The sequence below is a fragment of the Asterias rubens genome, chromosome 15 (genome assembly GCF_902459465.1).
Source record: "Asterias rubens chromosome 15, eAstRub1.3, whole genome shotgun sequence".
NCBI classification, from domain to species: Eukaryota; Metazoa; Echinodermata; class Asteroidea; order Forcipulatida; family Asteriidae; genus Asterias; species Asterias rubens.
The window spans coordinates 4,026,406-4,041,069 of NC_047076.1; the positions used below are offsets into that span (position 1 = coordinate 4,026,406).

Genomic DNA, 14,664 nt, shown 5'->3' on the forward strand with positions numbered 1-14,664 from the left:
GGTAAACTAGGAAACTGATGTGTATGAAACTAATTTGTTGTGAGTCAAATCCTTGCTAAAAAGGTTTATAAATGCCATGTATTTCTTTTTAATCAGATATAGCAATAGTTAAATTGTTATTATTTACTTCAACATTTACTTTGTAATTGATTTACACACGTCCATATCTCAGCATGCTTGTTTTGTACCTGAAGTTGAGAAACCCGAACAGACATCTCAAACAATTTCCGTTGCTGAGGCTCTTAACTTGTAGTGTTGCTTATTCACTTAAACATAATAGTTCCATTATAATTTATTTATGGGCGGCGTACAACCTACTGGACAATGATGGTCATTACCCCATACTCCCCAACCTGATCCCAATAGAGTTTTTTCTCCTACAAATAATCCTCCTCTTCCTCCTCTGAATCTGAGTCTTCGCTCCACACTTCGCCATCTGCGGTGCTCACTAGTCCATCAACAGTTTCTTCATCCAACTCGGAATCGCTGTCACCGTCGTCGACCTCCATGTCCTCGACCTCCAAGTCCTCGTCGTTACTGCCATCAGTAAATAAAGTGTCTGGTATGGCCGGCCCTTCAAACCAGGCTGGCTTCAAGAGGTTGTCCTTCACACACCATCCATAATCGGTAGGTGACAAACCATCCCCAGGAGATGCTGTCACAGCTTGTGTCCACAATGCCCACAAACAAAAAATACTAACAGAAAAAAAACAATGCTTAATATTCCGACAGCACTGGAATTGCGTATGTGATCCAGTTTTAAAGCGACACTCCGCCTTCGGTTGGATGCTTTTGTGGGCTTTAAAAGCGTTTCTCGTGAAATTAGTTGGATTGATGTTAAAGTAAAACAATGTAACGAATCTCACAAATTCTCTCTAAATTGTGCGGTCTTCTTTTTATTTCTAAGCTACGTTTTTAAACATATTCCAACCACGAGGCCTCGATAGTACCGACTCAGACCACAGCATGGTAAGTTGCCTATCCGTCCTTGATTTTAGGATTGTGTGGCCCAAGGTGATCTAGATTCTCAGCTCAAATGCAATTACCGCATCACCACACCCAATAAATGTGAACGAAATGCTAGTATTACGAGGTAAAGTGTTCAAAACACGCACCTGTAGAGGCGCCTATAATAATAGGGTGTAAACATTTAGGAAAATGTATCCGAAATAGATTTTATATAAGTTTACAAAACCCCTGGCAATAAAGTGTTGATGGACCAAGGTCTTTAGCTTTTTAAATTACATCAAATCAATCCTCGGCTGTATGTGGACAACTACTTATTTACTTCTACTTTTTTTAACACACTTAAAGGCAGTGGACACTATTGGTAATTACTCAAAATAATTATTGGCATAAAACCTTTCTTGGTGACGAGTAATGGGGAGAGGTTGATGGTATAAAACGGCTGATGTGAGAAACGGCTCCCTCTGAAGTGCCATAGTTTTTGAGAAAGAAGTAATTTTCCACGAATTTGATTTCGAGACTTCAGATTTAGAACTCGAGTTCTCGAAATCAACCATCTGACCGCACACAATTTCGTGTGACACGGGTTATTTTTCTCTCATTATTATCTCGCAACTTCGATGACCGATTGAGCTCTTCACAGGTTTATTTTATGCATATGTTGAGATACACCAAAGGTGAAGGCTAGTCTTTGAAAATTACCAGGAGTGTTCACTGCCTTTAAGTTGCCTTTTCACTGCGGTCCAAAAAATAAATTTAATGAATTAAAAAATAAATAAATAGAGACATTGAATCTACTTTATGGTATTCACTAATAAAGCAGCAGGGAGACTGCCGAGTTAGATTTACATTATGGTATTTATTTAAGTGTTACACGTTTCAAAAGTACACAGAATAAGTAAAACTCCAATATATTGATAGATAGTTTAAATTATTAAGTTTATTGTTTTTACACTCGTGGCCAATGGCCAAATGATAGTAAAATTTCAATTCATACAAAAATAGATTAGATATATAAAAAATATATAGACAGTATATTGCCATTAAAAGATCCAAATACAAACAAATATCAAATTTTTAAGAAAAATATATGAACAGAACGACAAAGGCCACGGTATTCACTTCTATGTGATACTTTAGGTACATGTATACCGATGCTTAAACAAAAAAACATACAAAATCAGATTAAAAACTGCCAATGCTAAAATAATGACCCCAATATTTTGAACTCTACAATTAAAAATGTTTGCGACAACTGCATGCCTCTTGCTTGAAATAAATTTTCGAAATATTTAACTGTCTGGAACAGTTTATAAGAGCTGCACAGTTTTTACAATGCCATTGATATTGTTGTTCCTTTTTGAACAAACCCAAGCCAACATGGTAAATGCGATTCTGTTGAAGCAACTACAACAGTGCGTCAAAGCCAAAGTTCTTCAAAAACAGCTAAATTGTTTTTGTTCTGTTGAAGTCGCCAAAACGCATCATTGCTAATGATTAAAATACAGGAAACATACAAATCCCAATTTATATTCTTTATCCCCGATGCAAATTTCACATCTATTAAACCCTACTTAAAGCGTGTTACTCAAACCTGTAAAACCATGACCTCAGATCAGGAGATAGTTTGCACTGTGTCTCAGTCAAAGTGCATTCCATGACCTCAGATCAGGAAACAGTTTGCACTGTATCTCTGTCAAAGTGCATTCCATGACCTCAGATCAGGAAACAGTTTGCACTGTATCTCAGTCAGAGCGCATTCCATGACCTCAGATCAGGAAACAGTTTGCACTGTATCTCAGTCAGAGTGCATTCCATGACCTCAGATCAGGAAACAGTTTGCACTGTATCTCTCTGTCAAATTGCATTCCATGACCTCAGACCAGGAAACAGTTTGCACTGTATCTCAGTCAGAGTGCAGTCCATGACCTCAGAACAGGAAACAGTGTGCACTGTATCACAGTCAAAGTGCATTCCACGGTAACAGTTTTTTAAACTGTACCTCAGTCAGAGTGCATTCCATGACCTCGGATCAGGAAACAGTTTGCACTGTATCTCAATAAGAGGGAATTCAATTACCTCAGATCAGGAAACATTTGCACTGTATCTCTGTCAAAGTGCATTCCATGACCTCAGATCAGGAAACAGTTTGCACTGCATGCACTGTATATCAGCCAGAGTGCATTCCATGACCTCAGATCAGGAGACAGTTTGCACTGTATCTCCTTCGAAGTGCGTTCCTTGAGATCATGTATGTCACGTTGCTACTGAAGATATAAACATATCTACTGTTTTCAATAAATTCGACATCGTGCCCAAATTCAGGAGATGCATTAAGACCAAGAGAAGCAAGAATCTCCTTGTCAATGTCATTGTTATTTACATTGACTCTCTGTACATTAGGCAGGTTTGACAGCATACACAGAAGTGGCTTCATGTTTCCATTTTCAAGCCCACATTTTGTCAGGTCCAAGGAGAGCAGAGATGAAACTGGGGTGATTGTACCTTTCTGAAAGCCACACAGGTTGTTCTTTCTCAGGGAAACCCATTGGATGTTACCCACAGCAGCAATGATGTAGAACAATCCCCTCATATCATTCTTCTGTAATGAGCAATCTATAAGAATCAAGGAATGCAGAGACAGGACCTGACTGACATGAACAGGCCTTACGCCATGAAGGTTATTCCCACTCAGATTAACAGTATTGACATTGCTCAATGCTGACAGAAAACGGAAAAGAACATCAACAGTGTCTTTCGTTAAACTGCATCCACTTAGATTTAACAGCGTGACAGACATGGAAGAGCAGATGTCATCAGTTTGCAAACTGCACAAGCTGTTGTTGCTAAGATCTACTAATTCAATACTGCCAGTTGCTGAAATCATTGTAAACAGCCTTGAGATGTCTTTGCTGTTCAGATTGCAGTCATCTACATACAGACATGTGGCATGCTCAGAAATATCTCTGAGAGTATCAATCTTGCCATTCATGTTGACTCCATCTAGATCTAGTGACTTCGTTGTGATGCCATGTCGCATTAGGTCTTTCACAAGTTCAACATCAGCCAAAGAATGACAAATGACATCTAGATTTGATGCATGCGGTAGTCCAGTTGTTCTTGCCAAGGTTTTCACAAAATAATGAGCGGCCAACAAGTCTTCACCTTGGAGCGTACCTGAAAAACGAACCCAATCTGCATCTGCAAAGTCTCTCACCATGAACTCCAACTCGGCCTCAAACAAAAGCAACATCATGATCCTACTATACGGAGTATAGTTGCAAAGGAAACCAATGAAGGTGTCCAGCTCGTTGTGGCTTAGCTTCTCGCTTACAAGGGCAATTATTATTTCAGCAGCAGCAGAATTCAGCCCACAACAGAACCGAAGTAAATACTCCATGGTGTCTATGTTACCAGCCAGAATTTGTGACACATACTTCCTGAACATCTCAAGGTTGGAGGATGCCAAATTTGCAAGGTACATTGCTGCATAATATTCCTGAAAGGTTTTATGGAGGAAGGTGACATAGTCAAATTCCTCCAACTCATGCATAGCCTTGGTGTTGGCCAGCAAGCCAACTTCACATCCCAAAGCCACAGCCCTCTCAGAGTCAAACTCTGCCTGTGTAAAATGGAGCTTGACACCATTTGGATTAAGCAATCCCTCAAGTGCTACCTTTCCAAGTTGTTTACTAAGGTCATCAAATGTTGCTGTTGTGAAGGTGTCGGAACAAGTTGCTGAGCTTTTACTAACCCTGTGCTGATAGAGGACCCTTACTGCACTGTTAAACAGCTTTGTGACCCTATCAGGTAGCTTATGGCATTCCTCCCACGTGGTACACATCAACCAGAACATCAATGGTATCTCTCCTAATGTACGTAGGGTTTGCGACTCCTGAACTTCCTTCAGGAGCTCACTTTGGTATTTGGAATCATAGTTGGTCAGGTATTTCCCAACATACTCTTGCCTGTTTTCATCATTGAAACCAGTTACCCTAACCCGAGTAAAATGTGGATACCACTTGAGAAGCTTGAGAGCTGTAAACTGTCTGCTAGACACAATAACTCGGCAGGATTTGAAGGACTGGAAAGAAAGGACACCTTTGATAGTATCTAACCCATTTGCCCTGTCTAACATCTGAAACAAAACCTCATCTGCTCCATCAAACAGAATAAGGACTTCCTCTGGATGTTTCTGAATGAAAGATTTCAGACCTTTTTTCGTCAAGTAGTTACAGTCCGTAAGGATCTGAGAAAATATAGCATCAATGAAGTTGAAATCTTTACTCATGAGGTTTACATTCAAGAGAAATAAGAGCTTGTATATCTCCAGGGGAGACTGTGAAAGACGGTGACGCTTTGGGACTTGAATAAGAGCCCAATCATAAGCAATCTTTTTCAAAAGTGTGGATTTTCCATAACCAGTCTCAGCTGTGACTAGGGTTCGTTTTGTACCAGGACCATCGGGTTGTAAAATGTCTTCATAAGAACCCAAAGAAATCTTGTCATGTTCAGGTTGTAAGGTGGAGTTTTCAGACTGATGTCGTTCAAGCCGATTCGTTTCCCTCAGGAGTTGCAAGTTGACATGAAGTTCAGTCATCCCCATGGCTCGCTCCTTGGCCAAAGGGTACGTCATGACTTTCATTGTTTCGATGTAATGGTTGGCTATTTCTTTACTGCAGGTCAATACATCAACAGCAGACCCAGCCACATCTGAAATCAGTTCAAGTTAAAGACTTAAGTCACATTTTGAACCTTAGGAACTTAAATGTTTTTGGGTTAGAGATGTTCATGTTATCACTTTTAGTTTGCCTTGTAGAGATCGTTTTCAAAAAGGGTAGTCGATGTTCAGAAATTATAATGCAAGCAGAAGACTTCATTTCATTACTTACCGGGAAAAAACCTTCAAAATTGCACTTCATTTCCAAAGATGAACTGGAACTTGATACCAAGGTTTTGCACATTGTGGACTGCCCATTTTGTAATTGTATTTGCAGTCTTCCTCTCTGTTATAATAGCCCATTCAAGTTCATTGCTGGTACAAACTACGACTACTTGCCAGGATCCCGCCAGTTTTTGTAACTGGTTGAGATCATTCGAAAGAACCGGGACTCCCGGTGGGATTCCTCGCAGGATATTTCGTAACCGGGATCCCAGGTAGATGAGTGCAGTATATAAATGCATTATAAGTGAACAGTACCTGAAAGTCTAGCTGTCATGTCAGCACGCTCTATCTCAACCAATGCTGCCCTCAATGACTCCCTTGCTTCAGTGTCGTTGGTTTGCTTTCTTCTCCAAGCAATGAACATCTGAAAGGCTTGTTCTTCCAGGTTGTCTCTGTTGTTATACACGAATGTCTCAATCTCTGCAGCACGAAAGCTCAACGTGGTCCCAAGTCGACGCCAATCTTTCCCGATGTTTCTGGACAAGTCCCGAAACAGACTTTCATCGTCAAGGCAGATATTTTCTGCTGGGCAAATTTTCAATTTTTCATATTTAACTAGGTAAGAAGAATTTAAGAATTTAAAAGAATTGTTGTTATAAACAAATACCAAAACTAAACATTCCTGGAGATATGGATAATTCAATCCTGTTAGTCTGTAGTTGAAGCCCTGAAACACTAGACCAATAAAGTATTCCAGAGCTGTTTTGTTTTCATCTGAACTCCAGTAAATCATTCGGGAAAACATAATTTAGTGAAGTTAAAGGCTCAAATTTGAATCAGATTGTGTTGCCTCATGCCTTTAGAAAGAACAACATTTTTTATGTCTATAAATACCTGAACTTGCCAAGGCCAAATTAGATCGGTCCATTTTGATCAAAGCAGCCCTCAAAGCTTCCCTTGCATCCTTGGTATTAGATTGCTCTTCCCACCATACCATGACCATCTGAGATGCTACATCTCCTTTAATGTGTCCAAGTGCATCAAGTTCTTCTGACTTAACACCTAAGACAGTGCCCAGTCGACGCCAGTCTCTGCCAGTATTTGCGGCAACATCATTGATGAGCCTTTCGTCTGACTTACTAATCTCTAATGATAGAAAAAGAAGGGAAATGAAGAGCTGTTCAGATTTGGCACAGACTACCAGTGGCTGCAGTCACTGCATCAAATTTGCAAGGGTTCGAAAGAAAAACACTGCCAGCTACAAGAGGGATTGAGCTTCCAAACTGACAATACCACTGGTAAGCACAATATTGACAATTTGACAGCATAAGCACATAGCACAAATGGATTTTGCAACCCAACCTCTCAAAGGACAGCAGCAATGCTTTTAGGAGAGAACATCAATTCAAGATTCAAATAATGAGAGACAAACACAAGGCTACTGTCGTTCTCACTCTGTGATGGTGACGTTTGGTTTTATGAAATGCATTGCAACTTTTGGAAGAGGAATTGTGATCAATATCGCAAACTCTTCCAAAAGTTGGCATGGTGTCCTAGACAGGCTGGTATAGAAACATTATGGAATAAAGGTACATTGAAATTGCGAGTATGTTTGTACTCACTTTGATGCTTTCTGCCCATAATTGCATGTTTACAGACACAAACACCTCATTGGAGTTATCAACAATATCTTGTAACACCTCGTGATGCCGTAATCGCACAAAAGGATTAACCTGACATGGACAATAAAAAACAAAGAAAATTTAAAAAAATTAATTGAGAACACATGGTATCAGACAGTATATTCAATGATCTACATATTTTTAAGTTAAAAAGAAACACACTTTAGTCTACACTGAATAACCGTGCACACAGAATCAGTAAGAACTCTAAAACACAAAATTCAATGGAAGACATCTCTGAAAATCTGAATTCAATAATAAGGTATCTTTGAAATATGGAACTCAAAGTATTTTGGTATCTCGGAAATACGGAATTCAATAAGGTATTTTGTAATTTTTAAGAAGTTTTCTTTAAAATTCAAAATTCCAAGTAAAGTTTAACTGAAACTACGATTTCAATGACGAGATATCTCAGAAACACAAGGCACAACTTGGTCCGAAGTCAACTTGAATGGTCTGTAGAAATATTGGTCCAAAGTCAACTCATACCGAAAAATTAAATAAGTGGTTGATAGGTTTTTGGCACCGATGTATCATTGTGTGCGTACCGCATGATCAATTAAACTTTAAGGGTCTCTAATCACTGTTTTAAAAAAGACATTCTCTAAAAATATGATTTAGAAAACACTATCGTAGAGAGGAATTTCGTAGAATTCTTAGATGCCTGAGGGATGAAGCTGCATGCCTTGGCACTCTGGGTGTTTAGTACACAGTGTTGCAGAACATTTTTGAACTTGAATCCTAGAATCATATACACAAAATTTCTCTCATTAATACAAATAAAGGTGGTGTTGAACATCGATAACATTTCAAACTAAGCAGCGGACTGTATTTTACTTCTACTTCTACTTCTACGTGATACTTGCATGGTGTGCATAAGTCAGGATATAACGCCAAGGAAAAAACTAAATGTGGGCTCAAGAAGAAAGGATGACTAATATTGATAATACAATACAGTAGGGCTTCTGGGTTATCAGCATTTGGAGTAAACAATGGTGACTTTGCACTTGTATACGGACAAAACAATTTCATTTTGAAGATCTGGTACATACATGTACATGTAACTGCTGTTGTGTCCTTGGTTAAATACAAGTGCGCCCTCTAGTGTTAAGGTTTTTTGGGGTTATGCCATCTTGGATGGTGAAGTTGTGATTACATGACATGAGGTGAACATGATAGCATACTGTTAACTAACTTCTCTGCGTCCTTGTGAATTCCTTACTGACTACACTACATATTTTTGGCGACGAGGATGGCCCGCTTGCCACCCCCACCTCCTTTCCTGTCTTCTCCGGGGGCACCGCCTTTACCATGGAAGCAGTGGCGGGGATTGTTTGAGACCAATTTGATCACTCCGATGAAGGGCAACAGGCGGTATTATTGCATTGCCTTGGGCCACAGGGTCAGCGAACTTTTGGAACTTTGTCTACAAACATGACAAATACAAGTACTACCGGAGCTGGTCCTTGGTTTACTACATTTACGTACGCTGCCACCATGACATGTTTACAGGCACATTTTGTGCCAACAGTTAATGTGGTGGCCGTGCGATACAAGTTTTGTCAGAGAGCTCAGAATTCTAATGAACCAGTTGAGGAATACATCATAGCTTTGCGTCAGTTGGCTGTGACATGTGAGTTTGGGACATTACATGACAAAATGATACGGGATCAATTGGTGGAGAAAACGTGCCCGGCTCGGATACGGGAGAGGTTGTTGCTTGAACCTAAACTGACATTGTCTTCTGCGTTGACACTGAGTCATCAAACGGAATCAGCTTCCGAGAATCCAAGACCATTACGACTGCTACTACTTCAGATTTCACTCATGCTCAGGACTCCACCGTGAACGCTACAAACTTCAAACGCTCGAAAGGCTTTTCAAAGAATATAAGAGACGCTAAGCAGGATACTCATACTTCCCAATCCACTACTCATGTACAATGTTACTGATGTGGGAGTTCAGAACATAAAGCTAATTACACCCATTGTAAAGCCAGAGATGCCGAGTGCTCAAAGTGTAAGAAAACGGGACACTTTGCACGCGTCTGCAAATCGTCAGGACATGTAAGACACGTTGGCTTTGACAATGACAGCAGTGATGATGGCGCTTCAGAGTTACATCGCTTCTACCCAATCACATGGTATTACATGTGCACTTAAATTGGGACGTGATGTGAGTGTTACAATGATTGTTGACACAGGTTCACCAGTTTCTATTTTGCCGCTGGATACATTTGATAAATATTTCCTTCGTGACGCCCTAACTACTCCGATTGCGAAGCTGACTACTTGTGTACATGAACCAATTGCTGTCAAAGGATGCTTCCGCACACAAGTAAGCTTTGCTGGAAGTCGTCACATACCTGTAGAGTTCTATGTGGTGGAAAAGGGGGATCCAATTCTGGGACTGGATATCATTCGCAGTCTTGATTTGACTGTGCAGAAAGATAGAGTTATTCGAATGATGTCATGCGACATTCCATCCAATCCACCTACACCACAGGATGAAACACACACTTCTCCACTGCAATCTCCACATCAGGAACAGTACAAACAATCCATTCATACCACATTTCCTAATTTGTTTGGGAATAATGTTGGTTCTGCCCAAGGGTTTGTCCATCGAGTCAAGACACGCCCTAATGTTGCACCAGTACAACAGCGATTACGTCGACTACCATTCGCCGTACGGGATAAGGTGAAAGCTGAACTCCAACGCTTGGAGGACACTGATATTATTGAGCGGATCGACGCAAGTGAGTGGGTTTCCCCCATCATTGTGTCATACAAGAAATCAGGTGATATTCGCTTATGCATTGATTTACGTGAAGTCAACCGTGATGTGGTTATTGACAAGTTCCCATTGCCAGATATTCAAGAGCTTTTTTCAGAACTTCATGGTGCAAAAGTGTTCAGTAAACTTGACCTCAACTCTGCATACCATCAACTACTGCTAGCGGAAGAATCGCGAGACCTAACGGCATTTATCACATCCGAAGGACTATTCCGATTTAAGCGAGTTTGTTTCGGCCTCGCATCTGCCCCATCCGCATTTCAAAAACTGATGAGTACCATATGGGCGGGCCTTGAAGGGGTCCAATGTTACCTGGATGATATCGTGTGTCATGGTAGGAACCAGGAGGAACACGATAACAATCTTCATGTGTTACTACAATGTCTTCAGTCAGTGGGACTGACACTTAATTAAAGTAAGTGCCAGTTTAACCTTGCTTCACTTCGATTCTTGGGACATGTCGTGTCTGCGGAGGGACTTCATCCAGACCCTTCCCATGTCAACGCAATACTAGATGCCCCACGTCCAACCGATACATCTACCCTGCGTTCGTTTCTCGGTTTAGCGCAGGGTTGTTAAGGTTGTTACGGGTTACGCCATCTTGGATGGTGAAGTTGTGATTATATGACATGAGGTGAACATGATAGCATACTGTTAACTAACTTCTCTGCGTCCTTGTGAATTCCTTACTGACTACACTACAACTGCACAGCAAATAAAAAGCAATTGTTGTTTCCAACAGATCAAGTGTAGGCCTACTGAAGATAAGACTTCGTTGAAGGTTCATTTACATTAACCCCGCATTTTAGGATCACGCTAAATATTTTTCTTTATGTGATATTAAAAGACAGGAAATCCTGGTGTAGTGGGCTGAGAGAAGTGACTTCCTGGCAGTGTGTAAGTGTCACATACCCAAGTACAGACCTTCAGTATTCTACACCCACCCCCTCGACACACACCACACACAAGTAAACTATGGTGACGCTTCTCATTTATATTTACAAATTTATTTACATTTTACTTTCTACAATATTTACAAGCTCTCTCATTAATGTTACTCTGGTTCTGCCTTCCTCTGACTTGGTGGGGGGGGGGGATGTTCCGTCCTTTTCGTCTAAACAGTGTGAGATCCCAGTCCACCTTCCACTTCTCAAGTACTTCGCTTCTCCCAAAGCACAAGCCCTGTACATAAATACATAATGAACACCGTTCTAACTACTCGGTCTATTTACAACAAGTCATCTCACAATATCATAAAAGAATATAAACTTATTTCCCAGAGCCTTTGTTCCACTCGGGCCCATTAATAAAATACCGCAAGAATAGAGAAACACAATTTTAAATTCAGTTGGCTAACTCACCGGTCTTGAACCACATAGTCTTTGCATTATTTAAGATTGGACAACTTTCTTCCAGTGACAATAAATAAAATCAATTCTCTAAAACTGTACAATAAATGCAATGTTCCACTTTAAATTTAACAATAGTTAATATATGTTTAACTTACAGGAATACTAGCGAATCCTGGCTTTCTCAAAGTTCTGCTCAATATCGCCACAAAATGTAAAATATTTATCAGCACGCGACACTCAACTCAAAATTATTGTTGGTTACGAACTCTCACTAGTTCTCACTGCCAAAGGCTGGCTATGCCCTCTCTCCTAAGGCTCACAATTTAAATCTTTGAGGCTGGATTCACAACCTCTCCTCAAGAAGCTCTGATGTCGAATGCCAAAAATTATATTCTATTCCCATAGGGCCTACACACCCTCCCAAAACAGAAAAGAAGCTTAGGAATTTTATTTGTACTCCCCCTTAACTTTTTATCCCTGCTCACTCAAGCCTGCTCATGAATATTCATTGTTCAAAATAACCCTTAACTTAACCAATCAAAACCTATGTTGAAGTCACATTACTTCTTTGCATAAAATAAGATGGCTCACCAAGTTTAAGGAATTTTGAGGCGCGGTTTGGCCACTCAAAATAAAAACTTGTTATCTCACAAGAACAAATTTAAAGTACTATACATGCACTCTGGTCATACACAAATTATATTATGTTACTCTGTTACCATACATAAGATCTGGAGTAATTTCGCTAATTTTATTTCACTCTGTGACAGTAAGCGTACATTATATTTTCTCCTTAATAGAGGAAGAACACCCTTATTTAGGTAATGCATTTCCAGCGGAAACACAAACTATGAAGTTTAGAGATTTCAAGATTATATTCAGTTCAGGCCTCGAAATTTGCTGTGGTGCCCTGCTTTAGCTGTTGTGCCCTTTGCACTGAAGTACCAAAACAATTTTACATTTTCCTCACAGAAGTACTATCCAGTGGCCCTTAAACTGCCAGTGCCAAGAGGGAATAATGCTGTGTCACTATATCAAGAGCAATGTTCATGCAGGGTCTGGATATTGGTGGTGTACGTGTTATACTACAAACGTAGTGCACAAACTTCCGTTATGGTTCGACTCGTATCTTTCCCTCCATGCATAAATAATCTTATTGGACTCTCTATGCGTGCTGTGTTCCCAAAACTAATCAGAAACTATTCACGGTCATCAATGTAGATGAATACGTTCGAACGAGGGCATTAGAACATCTTAGAACGACGTTAATAAAAAACATTGTACATGTATAGAAGTTGTTTGTTTGTGCATCCTCCATGGTTTGTGTATTATATAACGTACATTGTACAACAATACAGTCGGACGATAGACAGAGACCTTTAATTTACCACCGGTATACCGCTAGTGTTCGTCTACCTCATCATTTCAATCCGAATATATATCTCACTACTCAATCAGTTGGAATAATTTGGTCAAGCTTCCTCTGGTTTTGTTAGTCTCTAAACTGAGAAAGATAAGTTTGAATTCCTACCTTTCTTGAAGAAGTTCTGCAGAACACGACCGACCTGATGTAGGCTTACGTGCAGAGAGGTATATCAGACAACTCGTCGTCCGTCGGACAACTCGACGGTCGGACGAGTTGTCTATCTGGTCTCCGTGCAGATAGTAGTCGAGCACGTGTAAAATAATTGGGCTATTATCTGTGGGCAGAGTTAGCCTACTACCGCATCACCAGTGCAGTTGACTGCTGAACTAGCGGGCAAAACATGTGAACAATTTTGATGGGAACGTTGCCAACTTTCTCATAAAAAAAACAATACGTGGAGATTTATAAACCAAAAGGACCAAAAGGGGGTTGGGGAACGTCCCACCAGCATCAAATGAACAACGATCATCGCCGCCAGCACCAGTGATTTTTAACAGCCACCACACTGTTGACAAATTCTGAAAAGAATTACAAACGTCAAGTGTTTGAACAAATGTTTCCGTTGACCACAGCAGGCAGTGTCCATCGATCAGAGATGGTTCATCTACTTTACTATAAATCTTGCTGATTTTCTCTGAATGTAGGAATCAAATTATAGGAACTCGTTTATTTTATGATGGTTTCCCAGGTTGGAAAACTATGGAAAGCCATAAAATGCAAATCAAAAACAGCTCCTTACTGTTACAGAACATTGTTACAAAACAACCAAAACAACTAAATATGGGAGGTATTATATTTAATTGAATGTTTGCAGAAAATTTATTAAACCAATTATTTTTTAAGAGGGGACTCAGTGCAGCCAAGCTGGGGCTTCAAAAAGGGTAGGCCCCCAATGGTGAAATTTGTCATATAATATCCCCCCGCACCCCCCTCCCACCTCCAAAGACAACACAAGAAAACAATATTATTTGCCGTCAAATTTATTTATATAAATTTATTTTGATACACATTCCGTGCGTTTCTATACATAGATCAAGTGCAGTAAGCAAATTAAGAAGAAAACAACAATTGCTCTTTATCACAAGGGAAAAGGGTCAAAACTAGGTGGATTAAAATATTGTTTTTTCTGTGTCTTAAAGGGAGTGTAATACAAAGGGTTTTTGTTTGCGTTTGTTTATCATAAGAGCATAATTTGAACTAAAACTATAATTTTACACCTTATAAGTTAATAATTCAAATTCTTGTCTTCATGACTACATTATACTGAAGAGCCTCATTACATTAATGTGAGATTCACCATACAGTTCACCGTGGCTCTCCTTGGTTCATTTGCTTGCTTCAAGAACTGAGTTACATACTTTGTGTGTTTTTAAAGGCACTGGAAACTTTTGGTAATTACTCAAAATTATTGTTAGCATAAAAACTTACTTGGTAATAAGCACTGGAGTGCTTTTAATAGTATAAAACATTGTGAGAAACGGCTCCCTCTAAAGTTTTTGAGAAAGAGGAAATTTATCACTCAAATATTTGAAGACTTCAGGCCTTTTATTAGGCATC

At 39.7% G+C, this 14,664-nt stretch overlaps 1 protein-coding gene across 1 annotated transcript; it reads right to left on the reverse strand.

Moving 5' to 3' along the window:
• Positions 1 to 1,822: 1,822 nt before the first annotated feature.
• LOC117300421 (NACHT, LRR and PYD domains-containing protein 3-like) lies at positions 1,823 to 13,830 on the reverse strand. The gene is made up of 5 exons (XM_033784208.1): positions 13,213 to 13,830; positions 7,474 to 7,584; positions 6,746 to 6,997; positions 6,167 to 6,433; positions 1,823 to 5,679 (listed from the first exon to the last, which is right to left on the reverse strand). The coding sequence occupies exons 2-5, from the start codon at positions 7,490 to 7,492 to the stop codon at positions 3,161 to 3,163; spliced, it is 3,057 nt and encodes a 1,018-aa protein (XP_033640099.1). The 5' UTR covers positions 7,493 to 7,584; positions 13,213 to 13,830; the 3' UTR covers positions 1,823 to 3,160.
• Between the last annotated feature and the right edge of the window lie 834 nt (positions 13,831 to 14,664).

Coding starts and splice junctions, on each gene's coding strand:
- LOC117300421 (XM_033784208.1), bottom strand. Junction 6,434..6,745: donor TTTGGCCTTGGCAAGTTCAG/GTATTTATAGAC, acceptor TTTGCCCAGCAG/AAAATATCTGCCTTGACGAT. Junction 5,680..6,166: donor CATGACAGCTAGACTTTCAG/GTACTGTTCACT, acceptor AACTGATTTCAG/ATGTGGCTGGGTCTGCTGTT.